General features: G+C 49.5%; 1 protein-coding gene across 1 annotated transcript in view; it reads right to left on the bottom strand.

Moving 5' to 3' along the window:
* Positions 1–15,690, bottom strand: part of Vps37b (VPS37B subunit of ESCRT-I) — a 28,289-nt gene extending 12,599 nt beyond the window's left edge. The window contains exon 1 of the mRNA XM_048447262.3: positions 15,531–15,690. Within this exon, the coding sequence (XP_048303219.1) occupies positions 15,531–15,641 (111 nt within the window). The 5' untranslated portion in view covers positions 15,642–15,690. The remainder of the gene's footprint in view (positions 1–15,530) is intronic.
* Between the last annotated feature and the right edge of the window lie 1,046 nt (positions 15,691–16,736).

The following is a 16,736-nucleotide window of genomic DNA, read 5'->3' as shown; positions in this document are numbered from 1 at the left end:
CTGGACCAGTCTTGCCCATACTGGAGGACCCATCTACACTGGGTCACCCACAGTTTTTACCTTTAAGGTATTTTAAAGCAGCACCCTGCCATTCATCCTTAAAAATGTGTTGGGTGCTGGGTGTGGTGGCACTTGGGGAACACGGTGAGCAAGAACTCTGCAGCCCTAACTGCAATGCCACAGTCACTCTCTAAAACCGACGACTCAACATCAGTCATCACCTACAAGTCTTGGTCAAATTCTGTAGAACTTTTTGCCTTACTTGATCACATGAAACACAACTTACATAGGAACAACATGGTATTTTCCTCCCCTTTCACCTTTTGAAAACCAACTTTTGAACTAGACGTAGTGGCTTATACCTGTTATTCCAGCACTCGGAGGCTGAGACAGGAGGATGGCTGAAAGTCTGTTGCTGGATTGCAGTGTAAAGGTTTTTTATTTCCCGAGATAGGATTTCTGTGTAGCCCTAGCTGTCCTGGAACTCAGTCTGTAGACCAGGCTGGTCTTGAGCTCAGAGATCCACCTGCCTCTGCCTCCCAAGTGCTGGGATTAAAGGCACGCTTAGTGGCCACCAGCCCAGTGCAAGGCTCTTGTTGTCTCAAAAGACCAGAAGAAACAAAACCAAACAAATGAAACCAACTTCCGGGAGGGAGTTAGCAACTGTATAACACCCTAAAACTGTCCAATTAATTAGCAAGGTCGTCGTCAGACAACACAGCCTCTGACTTTGGCCACTTCCGAGAAATGTTAAACTCTCTGTAACAGGATGACAAGAGCCAAGCCTCAGCTCAGTGCAGGCCTAAGTCTGTGTCGAGTGCGCATGCTCTGCAGGTAACTCCTTCACCAGGCTCCTCTGACCTACCTCAGCCATTCATCTGAATGTCATTCACCCAGTCGTGGGTTTCTCTTCAACCCATATTCATGTGTGTCCATGTGTGGATACGAGTGAGAGTTGATGCTGGAGCAGGAGTTGCGGCTGGGCCAAACTCGGACCTTCTGCAGGAGCTGTCCGTGCTCTAAACTGCAGGGTCATCTCTCCAGTCACACGAGGCTATTTCTATATTACATATGTGTGTGTGTGCGCACGCGTGTGCACATGAGTGAAGTCAGAAGACAACTAATGAGAGCTGGTTCTCTCATCAAACGCAGGCGGTCATAATACCTGGAGACAGTCACTTTACCCTCTGAGAGGCCTTGCTGGCCCTGTGGACAGCACGACTTCATCTCCCGTCCAGAGAGAGTTAAGCTACCCACAGACAGACGCCAGCCTGCACTGACTTTGGGTTTTGAGGAGGCTGTGACCTGACCTAGTCCTCATGGGTCTGCTGCAGTCTGAGGACCATGTCAACACACATTCCCTTTCTCATTCAGAAGGTCCTAGCAGAGTCAGGCTGCCCAGCACAATGACAAACGGAACTCTGACGGCACAGAAACACAGCGGAAGAGCTGCAGAACACAGTGAAACTGTCCCGGGGGCTGTGTGAAACCAGCTCCAAGACACAGCCCACTCAGGAAGGAACTCACCAGCTGCTTATCAAAAGCTCCACCAACTTGGCTGAGAACTAAGGGTTTCTGGGTGGTGGTGGTGCACGCCTTTAATCCCAGCACGCAGGAGGCAGAGGCAGGCGAATTTCTGTGAGTTCAAGGACAGCCTGATCCACATAGTGGATTCCAATACACTATGGAGCTACATAGTAAAACCCTGCCTCAAAATAGAAAAAAGCCACATTAAAGACCAGAGATTTCCAATCACTTTTTTTTTTTTTTTGGTTTTCCGAGACAGGGTTTCTCTGTGTAGCTTTGGAGCCTGTCCTGGAACTTGTTCTGTAGACCAGGCTGGCCTAGAACTCACAAAGATCCACCTGCCTCTGTCTCCCGAGTGCTGGGATTAAAGGTGTGTACCATCACTACCTGGCTCCACAATACCTTCTTGCTGGGGTGGAAGCTGCTTTCTCAGAAAGGAGCAGCCAGTGACCACTAAACTCAGTCTCCTGTCCACCCACATGGAGCTGGCACTGTGGCTAAAGTTAGGAACCCACCGACTTGAAGAACAAGAGCTCACAGAAATGCAAATGTCAAGGCTTGGAAATAATCGGACCAGTCCCAGAGAAGAAATAAAGTCGACTCTGGGTCACAGTTTGCCAGTGCCCTCATTCTGACAGGACGACATACCAGGGCTGGGCATTTCCTGGAAGGCTCATTTCCTAATATTCAGATAAAAATAAGCAAGCCCTCGAGACTTGGAATTACGTGGGTACTGTGTGAGGAACAATGAAACGTGACAGGCCTGAGTGGCTGACAGTGGTTCCGTTTTGAGATGTGACCTGACTGGAGCCACCTGCTTTATGGTAACTCCGACCCTGTGCAGAGGCAGGAAGGAAGAAATGAGAACGGAGGACAGGAAGGCAGGATGGACCACCCACACTGATCGTGATGCTACCTCCCCTTGTCCCTGGCGTCCCCTAAAATCTCGGTGTGTGTGTGCGCGCGCGCATGCTTTCCCAAACCACTAAATCCCAATCTCTGCTGCTAAGCCTAGGAATTCTGTACATAATCAGAACCAGTTAGCTGTTAGTTGGCTAGGCATCATGGTCATAAACATCTCGGCTGTTGTTTTCTTTGAGACGGCCCTCACTATGCAGTCCAGTGGTCTCATACCCCTAACCCTCCCTTCCTCCACCTCAGGAGCACTGGGTAACAGGTGTGCACTGGCTAGCCATTTTAAAGGCAGGAATGTGCCCTTTCTTCCCCCGCCCCCACTTACGACACAGGTCTTTCTTTGTATGTGTGCAGGCGCACGTGTGTGTGCACAAGTGTGTGGAAGCCAGAGGACATGGTAGGAGTTAATTCTTCAAGTGCCATCCACTTTATTGACTTACTTTTAGACAAGATTTCTCATGGGATACTCAGTGCCCTGCCAGCATACTACATGCCACACTTATAGGAGTTTGGGTTTTACACATGGCTTCTGGGGACAGAACGCAGTTCTGCAAACACTACCCAGAGCCGTCTCCCTAGCTCTCAAGGTCTTTTCATGAAACAAAGGTTCCATTTTCTTTTTTTTTAATCTATCTATCTATCTATTATTGATTTTTATTGAACTCTACATTTTTCTCTGCTCCCCTCCCCGCCTCTTCCCTCCCCCCTGCAACCCTCCCCCAAGGTCCCCATGCTCCCAATTTACTCAAGAGATCTTGTCTTTTTCTACTTCCCATGTAGATTAGATCTATGTAAGTCTCTCTTAGTGTCCTCATTGTTGTCTAAGTTCTCTGGGATTGTAGTTTGTAGGCTGGGGTTCCACTTTCAAAGATGTATTTATTTGGTATGTATGTGCACCACATGCATGCCTAGTGCCCAGAGAGGCCAGAAGAGGGCACTGGATCCCCTGGAACTCGAGTTACAGATGGTTGTGAGCTGTCACGTGGGTGCTTCGAACTGAACCCAGGTCCTCTAGGAGAGAAGTGAGTGCTCCGGCCACAGAGCAATGCATCTCTCCAGCCTCCTCTTCTTTCTTACATGGTCTCATCCTTCCACAGAGATGGAAACTCAGGCACTGGACAGGTACCACGAGAGCAGGATCCTGGAATTCTTTGATTTGCTCTTGGTATAATACACACCTCAATCAACAGCGAGATTCTGGTTTTTTGTGGTCTTCCTGGTGAAATACTTTGTATCTGCACTTTCTAAAGCACACTGTTTGGTCTTCATGGAAGCTGCCCTTCCTTCTCCACTCCCAGTTCATCAGCAGGAGAAAGGTCTGGCAGTTTGGTTAGCACGTGGCTGCTGAGAGCTGCAGTAACACCAGGCTCACCATGAGGAGCAAAGGCTGTCACTTTTTTTAAAAAAGCATAACAGAACATTTAATTCCACATTTAATTAGCATCAACCATGAGACACTGTGATATTGGCCACTTCTGCTGGTTGACAGGAGGCTCTCCCACCAGTGGCTCCCACGGCTTCCACTGTAGCACCTTCCTTGCCAGACTTAGTTCATTTTCAGACTGAAGAGTCACCCTGACGCCGGGCAGTAGTGGCGCACACCTTTAATCCCAGCACTTGGGAGGCAGAGACAGCGGATCTCTGTGTGTTTGAGGGCAGCCTGGTCGGTAAGAGCTAGTTCCAGGATAGCTGGGACTGTTACACAGAGAAACCGTTTCGAAAAACACACACACAAAGAATCACCTGAAGCAAGTTTTCTCATTTTTTAACATCTGTTCTGCTTTGACCATATCCAGCTTCTCACTGTGATCTGCTCTGCATGTTTAGGGAACTTCTTCAGAACATCAAGAATCTTTGTATGCAGTATTGTTAGCCTCTGGTGTGCAGTGTCGCACACAGCCAACCCCACCAGGCCAGTGGTCTTCTTCAGCACACGCTATCACAGCACCCCAAAATGTCACTTTTTAATTTATGTAGGTGTTTTGAGACAAGGTCTCTTTACATAACTCTGGCTGTCCTGGAACTCACTATGTAGACCAGGCTGGCCTCAAACTCAGAGATCCTTCTGCCTCTGCCTCTCAAGTACTGGGTTTAAAGGCGTGTCCCACCACATCTGCTTCTATTTATTTATTTTTCTAAATGAGGTGTCACTGCACTGCTGTCTTAACTTCTGCACTGAAATGATTTTCCTGCATCAGCCTCCTAATAGTTAGGGTGACAGGCACACGTTACCACGCCTGGCTCAGTCCCTTTAGAAAACTTAATCGCACGCATGCTGGTAAGCAAACTAGAAATGCAAATGATGGGCACATCACGTGGCGAGGCGAAACATGCACATGGTCCGAGGACAACTTACAGGACTTTAATTCTCTTCTACGCCACGTGGGTTCTGGGGATCAAATTCAGGTTGTCACCACCGTGACCCGTCTCCCTGGCCCCTCAGTCACTTTTGTCGATGGCAGAGACGTGGAATTGAATTGCTGGGACAGTTAGTGAAGTGGAGATCTCAACCTGTAGCTTCTGTGGTGGTTCTGTTTGTTTTGCTGATTTTTGAGACAGGGTCTCTCTGTGTAGCCCTGGCTGTCCTAAAACTCACTATGTAGACCAGGCTGGCCTTAAACTCACAGAGATCCCCCTGCCTCTGCCTCCTAAGTACTGGGATTAAAGGCGTGCGCCACCTCTGCCAGGCTACTTCTGTGGTAATTTAAAAATGAAGACTCTCCTCTCTCCAGTCCACCCTCTAAAAAAATTAAGCTTACTAAAATTCCTAAACCCCAACATTTTCATTTTTTCCTCTTTGTGGGAGACAGATCTCCCCATGTTGCCCTAAGTGATCTTAAATTCATAGGCTCAGGTGACCCTCCTCTCTCAGCCCCTCCAGTGGCTGGAACTAAGAGGGCATGCCACGGCTCACCCTGGAACTAAGAGGGCATGCCACGGCTCACCCTGGAACTAAGAGGGCATGCCACGGCTCACCCTGGAGCCTGAGTTTTCTTCGTGCTTTCTGTCCAGGACAACCACCAGAGCACCCAGGTCTTGGTTTTCTATTTCCTTTTACCCACAACTTCAAGAGATTCATGTGGGGACCTTTTTAGCTTAGTCTCTGTTTGGATGAAGGCTTCATTCTAGACCCTGGCATCCCAAAGAGTCTGGAATGTTCAGTTGGAGACTCTACTCCAAGCCCCCTCCCCCTGGAGCTGCCTTAGTCCAGACTCTGTCCCTGAGAAAGCCTGTCAGATGATGACACCACCTCAGAGATGCTCAAGACCACTCCTACAGGGTATTTAAAGTGCCCTCTCCAGAACAAACACGTGGTCTCCTCAGCTTCCCCTGGGGCCACCCAGGAATGCTGTGCTCGGAATAAACCTGGATTTATTATTACACCAGCAGCGGCAGATTCCCATTAACCAGGAATTAAACTTAACAGTCTCTATAAAGTGTAAATAAGAACACTGCCTCTCCTCCTAGGTTATGCTGGTTAAGACTATGGGTGACTTTGTTCTTTATGTATCTTGACGTGACCTTTCTAACCTTGAACTCTGTTTTTTTTTAATATTTATTTATTTATTTATACAATATTCTGTCTGTGTGTCTGCCTACAGGCCAGAAGAGGCCATCAGATCTCATTTCAGATGGTTGTGAGCCACCATGTGGCTGCTGGGAACTGAACTCAGGACCTTTGGAAGAACATGCAGCGCTCTTAACCACTGAGCCATCTCTCCAGCCCCTGAACTCTGTTTAGTGAACTTTACTCTCATGACTTTGATTACACACTCTCACTTCAGTATAAATGAGAAAATCCTATTCTAATCAAGAGTTTGGGGGTTTTCCCTTTTTGTAGGTGGTTTAAAAAAGAGTCAAAAGAGAAACTATTGCTCTCTAGATTATTCCACATAAGTTTCTTAACAAAAATCTAGTTATTTCATATAGAGAACCAGGCGCCTAAGGCTGTCCTGACTCTCCACCCGAGTTAATCAGCTTACCTCGTGCTTTGTTTTAGCTGTTCACACTTGTGTGTCTCTAGGCCTAACAGGGCCTACCCACTGCTTCCAGGGTGGAGGACCAGATGGCAATGGCAGGGAGCAGGGACGGGGTGGGGGTGGGGAAACAACACACAGACACAAAAAACTACCTGGAGCTCAGGAAACAGAAGAGCAAAGAAGGGTCAGGAACCCACCAGTCCCAGTCACACCCTCAATGACTTAAAGACAGTGAGTGTTTTTAACAACTGAGCCATCACCTAAGTCCCCAGACTAACCCACTGTAAAGAAAAAGAAAAAAAGAAAAGTTAAATGCCACTTAACAGAATTCACGGATGTGTTAATTACAAAATTTATGATGGGGAGGGGGCCACCTGAATATCCAGGAATACATAAATTAGTAAGAGATGTCAAGTAGCCATTTAAAATCATGCCGGGGACTGTGGTAGCAAGCCTGACGACCTGACTGGCCATCCCTGGACCCCCACAGACAGGGCAGGATGTTCCTGAAGGTGTGCCCTGGCCTGTCTGCCATTGATGGGCTGGATCAGAAAGAACAAACACAAGCTACTTCCCTCCTGAAACAGAGCACAAACTCACATGGCCTTCCTTCCCGCCACAGAACTCATCAGTGACACCCTGCCATCTACTGTGCTCCACTGATATCCCAGGGCCCTTGGCACAGCAGATGGCATCCGTCCCATAGGAGGCCCCAGGAGTCTACTACGTTCAGGAAACCAGAATACTGCAGTAGGTGTACAGCCTTCCTATCCCCCATGTGCCGCCCACTCCCACCCTCCCACCCCCTGGCCAAAATGAACAAAGCAGCCCCTCCCCAGACCATTAACCACCATTTCCCCAACTCTATTTGCTGAGAGCTGTGTAATCACCACCAAGAATTAAGATTCCAGAAATTAATGCCTGAGGGGAAATGTCTGTCTGCTCCAGCGGCCCCACACTGCTGTGTGGACTACAGAAGGCCTTTTCAGTTCACTTATTATCAGGTACTGAAAAGCTTATACAGTTTCTTATTTCATCCTCAGAATAACTAAATAGGATTGCCTTTTTCTTTTTCTTTCTCAGGGTGGAAGCAATCTCCCTATATAGCTGAGGATTGTCTTGAATGCCTGACCCTCCTGCCTCCAAGTTCCTAAGTGCCAGGACCACACAGAGCCTCCACACTCTATCTGGTGCTGGGGATTAAATGCACACATCTGAGCTACAGCTCCCTTTCTTTAGTTAAATAAAGGTCTCAACTATTGTCACCCCGTCTAGCCTTAATTCATGCCCCTACCTGAGCTTCCCACATGGCCCCGATTTAGGATGCTATTGTTGAGACTACCACCACGCTGACAGTGGGGAAGCTAGCATTTGGGAAACTTGCCCCAAAGTTTTCTTGCACCCCAAATCTTGTCTTAGTCTACCCCCCCTACATCACATGGCAGCTACACCTGTGGTCCTAATACTCCTGAAGTTGAGGCAGAAGGGCACCTGTTTGAGGCCAGCCTGGGCTACATAGCAAGACGCTGTCATCTTCCCCTCGCCACAAAAGAGCAAATACATACATATACACATATGGTTGACTTTCCACTTTTTCTAGTTTTTATAACTTATCTTGCTTTTTATTCCTGTCATTTTCTTGCTGAACACACACACACACTCTCACATCTATTAGCTTTCCACTATATCCCTCTATAAAGTGTGACTGACAGACACACAATACCGGTTCACTATTATTCCATCTGGGCAAAACCAGCCCCAGCTGGCTCTGCTGGGAACGCAGTCTCCTACCTCAAAGTCCACTATTTTGGCAGCTCAAGGTTCAGTTTTATCTTTCAGCCTCCGAACTGATCTCCATGCTCCCTAACCTTACCCCCTCCAGTTCATCCCCCCCCCACACACACACACTCCCATGTGCACACCAGAATCATCTACATAAATGTCAAGGGCAGCCAACTGTAACACTCCCTGGCTTAAACCCTGCAGTGGCTCTCTAGAGGATCAGGCCAAGCTCCTTACCCTGGCGGCCTCAGGCCATCTGCTGCTGCCTGCCTCCCTAGCCACATTAGCACTTCACTGTGCTTGTCTCTCCTGGCAGTCTTGGCTCCTGCTGTCCACCCCCAGGCCCTAAAGCCCGCTCCCTTATTACCTGGTTAACTCGGCCTCAACCTTTGAATTACAGCTCCTGAGTCACAGTTCCTCCAGGAAGCACTCTCTGTTGACCTTCCCCCATGCCCCAAAGGCTTCCTGGGTTTCCCCTGGCCAGGGTGTGTGGATTTAGCTTCCTGTAGAGCAGTATGAGGCTACAAGATGAAAACCTGGGGCTGAGGGTCCAGTTTGATGGTGGAGCACCTGGCTCCCATGTGGAAGGCACTGCGCTCTATCCCTGGCCCCACAAAAAAGAAAAAGGAAGAAAGAGAAAACTGTGGCTTTTCTAGTTTCACATTCCCAGCACAGCACACAACAGGCTCCCCACAAAGGCTGGGTAAATGAATAAACCTCCTTGAACTCAGCTATGTCCACACGAATAAAACTGGCTGTCTGTAGGCAAACATTAATTGGCACCCACTGTGTCCCTTCACCATGCTGGTCACTGGGCTACAAACATGAATAAAATCTCAAGAGGCCATTCGTTAATCCTTGCAGATAACACAAGCTTTGATCTAAAAGAATTATGTGGTCAGCCAGATGGCTTAGCATGTAAACATAACAGCAACCTGATGTCTGTCCTCTGACTTCCACACAGGCACACATATAAATGAAATGCACAATGTTTTAAAAAAGAAAGAAGTATCAGAGATAGTGGTGCACGCTTTTAGTCTCAGCACTCAGGAGGCAGAGACAGGAATGGGAGTTTGGGACCAGACTGTCTATGGGTAGTGGTGGTACACACCTTTAATCCCAGCACTCGGGAGGCAGAGGCAGGCGGATCTCTGTGAGTTTGAGGCCAGCTTGGTCTACAAGAGCTAGTTCCAGGACAGGCTCCAAAGCTACAGAGAAACCCTGTCTCAAAAAAAACAAAAGAAAAAAACCCAAAAACAACAAAAAAGGACTTCAAAGTCGGTTCAAGACACCCCAAGACCAAGTTCTTAGCACAAAGGAGATTTATTTGCCCAGAGGGACAAAGAGAATGGAATAAGAGACAAAGACACAGAGGTTAAGAGAGGAACAAGGAGAGGGGAGAAAAGGGATGTGGGAGAAGGGAAGGTGTATTTGCCTGAGGGACAAAGGACTCTGAACAGAGGAAACTTGAGAGTTTATATAGAAAAAAGGGGAACACCCCTGCTAGGATGAGGTGTTTAAGTTAATTAGGGTATGTTAAGTTAAATAGGCATATTAATTAGGGTAGCCAAAGGGAGCCTGGTGTTTGTTTGTTTGTTTGTTTGTTTTGTTTTTTGAGACAGGATTTCTCTGTGTAGTTTTGGAGGCTGTCCTGGAACTAGCTCCTGTAGACCAGGCTGATCTCGATCTCACAGAGATCCACCTGCCTGTCTCCCAAGTGCTAGGATTAAAGGTATGAGCCACCACTGCCAGGCTCAAAGGGGGTTTTTCACTGCTGGACTTTAACACTACAGAGTGAGTTCCTGGACAACCAGGGGTACACAGAGAAACCCTGTCTCAAAAAACAAACAAAAATCCAACCAACCAGCCAACCAAACAAACAAAAGAACGTAATCTAACAGTTTAGCAAGGAAGACAGAAGGGGAGAGAACAGTAAAAGGCAAAGTCTGTCTGCGATGTATTTGCTATATTCAGGCCTGCTAGAGCCCTTCACTCTACAGAGAGTTTGGGCCAACTGAGGTTGCTTAGTGAGAGCTAGTCATGTAACATCTGGACTTTCATTCTTCCTCCTGAAGAAGTCCTGCAGGGAGCTTTGTCTCCATCTTTGTCCTGGCAGTAAAGACTGCTCTCCCAGGAGATGGCCAAGAGGGAAATGGCCAACTACAACTCTAGTCTCAGCATGTTCTGGGTGCCAGTGGCTGCCGAGTCTTTGCGGATAACCTTGCTCTGTGCACTTGGTGTGAGTCCCCATGACAACGTCCACTACAAACACTGCATCACGGTGTGTTATTATCATTACGGTCCTTATGGACCTCATGAACAACAAGCTGGCCTTCCTTAACTCCGGACACAGACCCTGCAGGTCTAGCTCCCCTTCAGACCCGTCTGACAAAAGCACAGCAGGAGGGTGTTGTCAAATGGAGTCACTGAGTTCCGGGTTCTTCTGTCAGTTATATGCCGGCACCCCCTCGCTCCACCGACACACTACCTACCTAGCAATCATTCAAACCTTCCAGATCCTTTGATGTCCAAGCGCTCAAGGAAGGTGGAAATCAGAACCTCACAGAGATGGTTCTGGGGAACTACAGAGCCACTACACACACCCCTATCCTGGAAGAGCCATGCGGGAGCCCCACATTCCAACAGGATTTCATCTCTCCCTTTCCACCTACCCCTGATGGGGACACCCTTTTTGTTAGGCATTATGTTGATGACAGTACAGAGCAGGGCCACAGGGAGGTGACCAGCTTATAAAATGGGCATCAAATGCCACAGACGACAAATGAAGAGCACGTCTGTGGCTGAGGGAGCAGGGAGACCTCTGCGGAGAACTGAAAGCCAGCAAGGCTGGCAATGCTCAGACCCTAGTGTCTCTCTCTCAGGGACAGTCTCCTGACACTGGAGCTCCATCTGGTCCCAATTTTGTGAAAATCCACCTGCTTCAATCTACCAATTCAGAAAAGCTCTGACTAAGAGAGGGGGTGGCCTCTAGGGAACACTCGCTCTGGGTCACACAAAATCCTAAAAGGCAGGCACCACCACTCTCCCTAAAAGGTGTCACCCAGTCACATGACTCCTCCCTATCATCTCCCCATACAACTACACTGCTATTTAAAACAGAAAAAAGTCAGACATGGTGGCTCACATCTTTAATCCCAGCCACCAGGAGGCAGAGGCAGGAGGATCTCTGTGAGTTTGAGGCCAGCCTGGTCTACATAGTCAGGCCCAGGACAGCTAAGACTCAGAGTGAAACCCAGTACAGACCCTCAGCAAATTCGAGTCTTGGTTTCTAAAAACCCAGGCCCACCAGCAATGACTCAGCCAGGGATGAGCGTTCCATTTCAAGGAGCCACTGTGACCGGGGCAGGAGCTGCTGTCACACGCAGAGCACAGGCCTTATGGAGGCTGCTTCTTCCAGACAGAGTTCTTTACTTTCCACAGAACTCTCTTTTCAGACGCCCAGCACTGTGTATGCTGGCACCTCCATTCCCACAGGAACAAGGCTGAGGACTCTGAATCCTCTGTGAGGAGGTCCTGACCGGCGGGCAGGCAGCATTTCCATTTCCTTAGAAGACACAAGTGACCCAAGGGTGTGCTTGCCTAATCCCCAAGCAACTGTTCCTTTTATGGGAGTGCCTTGCCAGTCAACATGGTTCATGTGGACAGATAAAGGCACATTCCACAGGCATGTAGAAATAAGTTCAAGAAAGGAGGCCAGTAAGACGGTTTAGGGCAGTGGCTCTCCACTTCCTAACCCTGTGACCCTTTGTACGGTTCCTCAAGTTGTGGTGACCCCCAAACCATAAAACTGTTTTTACTCCTGCTCTATAACTATAATTTTGCTACTGTTAAGAATCGTAGTGTAAACATCTGTATTTTCCCATGGTCTTAGGCCACCCCTATGAAAGGGTCATTCAATCTCCAGAGGGGTCACAACCCACAGGTTGAGAACCACTGGTTTAGGTGGCAAAGGTTCTTGTTGTGAAAGTCTGAGTTCAGCCCTCCTTCCCACAGAGAAGGAAAAGAACTTATCCCCAAGCTGTTCTCTGACCCCTGCCTGTACACCAGCACCCATCTGCACTCAAAACCTCAGCCAGGTGTGGGGGGTGCACGCCTTTCGTCCCAGTGCTTGGGAGGCAGAAGCAGGCGGATTGTGGGCCAGCCTAGTCTACAGAGTAAGTACCAGGACAGGCAGGACACAAACATGGTTCCCTCCCCCTCAAAGATGAAAAGGCCACTAATGGTGTCACATTTAAGGGGCAGCAGACCGGACAGGAGAGATGGGAAAAGAGAGCACACGCGGGCCCAGAGCCGACAGCACCGGCATCATTTTAATGTCCTGAGCTGTGCTCAAACTCGCAGGCTGCAATTAAAACAGTGTAAGCGGACACATGCCCCTGCAGTTAAGCCCAAGTGAGTCCTCCAACAAGACACACTTATGGCAGCCACAAAACATCCCCTCAGGCTGGGAGAAGCCTACTCTACAATTTAAACACTTCCTCCTGCCAGCTGAGGAGAGAGAGAGATGGAGTGTGAGCCTTCATTTCAGATTATGAGACTCTGCTTAGAGTCACTCCCCATGCTTCCTAGAGCCACCAAGTCACACGACCCTTGACCCTTCCGACTGTACAAAGGTACGATGTTTACTAGACTAACGGCAAGTCTGAATTTACTTTAAAGTTTTCTAAATAAGACCCTATTCATCTGTTGGGATGACATCAATTATTTTTTTAAAGAGATCCCCAGGTGTTAACGCACTCACTCTCTGTGTACTCAGACACATATGTGCACAGGCACACAGGGCAGCATGCACACAAGAGTGTGGAGGCCAGAGGGAAGGCTCGGTGCTCCAGCCTCAGGTGTAGTCCACCTTGTTCTATGAGACAGTGCCTCTTCAGGGATCCTCCTGTCTTCCCCGTCCTGGGGGAGCCAAATGGATGACAACGGTATGTCAGCATTCCTGGCTTTTTACATGGGTTCTGGGGACCGAATGCAGGTCTTCCCACCACTCCAGTTCCAGCCACTACTCGCTACTGAATGTTGAACACTAACCAAAAGCTGTGTTAGGGTTTAAAGTCACCATTACCATCATACAGTCCTTCCCAAGAGCTGTTCAGAGAGGTGCAGTGACCTGTCTACAATCACACAGCAAGAAAGCAGCCAAGTACAGCCCACAGTCTACAATTCCAAAGCCCGATGTTCCTTAACCCTTTATCACAGACACTCCATTTGCTCAGGAGTTCACAGAGTAGTCTCTTGAAACCATCCCCAAATAAATACATGGAATTAAAGGGGTGTGCACCCCCCTCCCCAGCTGAAACCTGGAGATTTGTAATAGGACAAAGTCAAATGAATCTAACAGGATTTTAAATTTAATTTTTGAATACAAGTGTCCTTCCTACCGTAGAACCGTATGGAAATGCTGAGAACTGCCGGACCCCGTCCAAGCAGACCACGGAGTAACTGAAGTTACTCTGCAATAGTTGGTTTCTGAAGCCGTCATGCTTTTAAAACAAGGAAACCAGGGGTTCTGGTTTTCTAGCTGTTTCCTTGTTTTAATTCCAGCGCTCGGGAGAGGCAGGCGGATCTCCGAGTTCGTGGTTAGCCTGGTCTACAGAGCAAGTTCCAGGATGATGACCAGGGATGTTACACAGAGAAATCCTGCCCCCCCCAAAAACAATAAAAACAACCTCCAGATTTTTAGGGAGGCTAGAGTAACCCACCAGCAGGCAGTTTGACTCACTTCCCACCAATCCCTCCACTAAACAGCAATCTATTTTATTAAATGTTCCACCTACAGAGTTCCAGTAGCTATTCTGGCTGAGACAGAATAGTCGCATATAGCAAAGTTGCAGCTTGCAGGCAGGGTCGCATGCTGAAAAGCACCCCTAGCGTGTTATTATTAAAGTAAAAAGCTACTCTGTCCACAGCCAACGAAACATCTCCCAGAAATAACAGAGAAGCAAAGCAAGGGTTGCCGTTTCTTGTGCAGACACGGAATTCTCAATACAGCCACGAAAGACGGATTTTGTCTCTTATTCTCCAGAATGGAAATTGCCACATGGATACCACAAACTGGGTAAATTACATCTCGGGGCAATGTTCTATGTGCCAAGTTGCAAAGCCCATGAATACAAGGGGTGTATTAATGGAAAGACTGATACCATCTTACTACAGTGGCCTCTCTGTGGAGGCAGACAATGAACTGTTGAGGGGTTTCCAGGGATTCTGAATGTACAAGACCCCTTGGAAGGGGGCTGGCTGGGTGCTGAACAATCCTTCTTCGGAAAGCCTGCCAAAAGCCCCTTACACCAGCTTCTGGCAGGAGGAGAAGCTAGGCACTGCGGGCCTAGGGAAACTCAGACTTCCCAGACAAAAGAGGTAGGTGGGCCAGGGATAGCTAGATCTGTCAACCCCAGACTCAGGGTGCTTCAGACTCAGGACCAGTTGGGAGAGAAGCGAAAAGGGAAGTCAGTCACTCAGAGCAAACCACAGGCGAGGTGTGGAGGAAGATAACATGGGCGGGCACATGCCTTCCAGAGGCTGGGCAGGCCCTGGAATATAGCGGGGGGGGGGGGGGGGGGTCAGCAGTCAGCTCCCAGCCCCCATTTACTCTGTGGCTAGAAGCAATTTCAGGAACCCAAAGAGGTGGGCAGACAACCATGAGGTACAGTCAGCCATGCTAGAATTCCCTTCATCCCTTCTCTCCATGAAGGCCGGGATGCCTGGGAAAAGGGAGCCTCTTGCTACCCACAGACCGTGCACATAACAAGCAAAGGAAGGAACTCTTGAGCCAACTCTGCTAGGGCCACTTTGACGGGAAGGCGCACTTGGGGAGCTGGCAGCCACGGGGCCCCTTCCCACCTCAACCCTAGCTGTCTGTGGCCTGGAGCCTCTGAACTTCGAGAACCCCTCTCAGAATCTCATCCCAGACTCAGCTACAGACCTCTGCTCCCCACACGCCCATCTAGGAACCGTCCGTCAACTCCAGCTAGTCCCCCGATCCGAGTCGCACGGACTGGCTACAGTGCCCCGACGACTTTTCAACCTTCCTCCTCGAAGCGTTTCCAAATCCGAGCCTAATCTACCTGCCTTGGTGCCCTAGAGTCCTCGGGAGACGCAACCGCAGTCCCCTCCACAGCTACCGACCCAATCTCAGAGCCCTCACTCCCTCTCGCGGCCCCAAACACCGCGACGTTCTAGGCTCTGATCACCGTCTCGAGCCGGCCTGGGGCCCTCCGTGCCCCCAATCCTCGCCCCAGGGCCCCGCTCTGGCTGCCAGCGCGCCGTCCGAGCGCCCCCCTCGCCCCGTTCCAAGGAGCTCACCTCCTCCATCCCCCGGACCATGTCGCCGAGCTGCGCGTCGTCCTCCAGCAGCTCGTGCAGCTGCATCAGCGACAGCCCCGCGAAGCGCGACTCGCTCGCGGCGCCCGCCATCCCGCCACTCGGCCGCCGCCGCCGCTGCCGCCACTCTGGCCGCCAGGCTCCGCCGACCGGAAGCGCCGCCCTCAGGCCCCACCCCTCGCGGGGGGGCACGTGACGCCAGCGCTGGGTGTGACGTCATCGGTGCGCGAGCGCGCCGCCCGGGTCCGAGGTTTCTGAGAGGGGACGTTGAGGGCATTGTGACAGTACCCACACGGTCGTGAAGTCACTGCGGTGAGCGTGAATATGTTGTGAGGACGTAAGATTATTTTTTTCATCCCCTCGAGAAAGAAAAGAAAAAAGGACTCAAACGGCAGGCAAGCTGGCCTTGGTGACTCTCACCTTCAATCCCTGCTCTTGTGAGTTCGAGGCCAGCAAGGTCTATTTGAGAGCGTTCCCAAGCCGGCCAGGTCTACATAGTGGGACCCTGCCTCAAAAACAAAATAAATAAATAAAAGCAGAAAGCAAACAGACGAAACGCCTGAAGCTCTGAGTCGAGACTGATCCCAGAGCCCTGAAGGAGACTGAGTGGGAAACACATCCAGGTGCCATGGACTCCCTTGGAATGTGGTACAGTATTAGGCATTGAGTATAGAATTTAAAAAACAAAGCTTTTTGTATATGTGTGAGTGTCTGTCGTGTGGGTACAGTGCCCTCTGAGGCCTGAAGATGGTGTCCATCCCCTGCTGACCCACCTCTCGTGTCCCATAATTTATCTCTTTAACTTTTTGAAGCAGAATCTCAGTGTAGCCCAGGCTGACCCAGAATTCATTCTTTAACCCAGACCGACCTCAGACTCACAGCAATCCTCCCATGGCACCCTCTGAAATGCTATGATTGCAGCCATGAGCCACCATTCCCGGCTGAGTGTAGTACAGTTCTGAATAAAACAGGACCCCACCTACTTATAGCTGATGGGGGGGGGAGGCAAACAGACATAGTGATTATACATTCTAGGAAATCAAAGAAAGGTGGCACCAAAATAGCATAGAACTTTATAGGGAATTATAAGAGGTGACCTTCTAGAAGAAGGTGGCAACTGAGGAGATCTGAAGAAGGGATGAGCCCACTGCCATTCCTGTAGGACGCCCAAGCAGCAAGCCCAGCGTG

This window comes from Myodes glareolus, chromosome 2, assembly GCF_982192425.1.
Source record: "Myodes glareolus chromosome 2, mMyoGla1.1, whole genome shotgun sequence".
NCBI classification, from domain to species: domain Eukaryota; kingdom Metazoa; phylum Chordata; class Mammalia; order Rodentia; family Cricetidae; genus Myodes; species Myodes glareolus.
The sequence above is the reverse complement of the archived record's forward strand: the minus strand, read 5'-3'. Positions and strand labels throughout refer to the sequence as shown.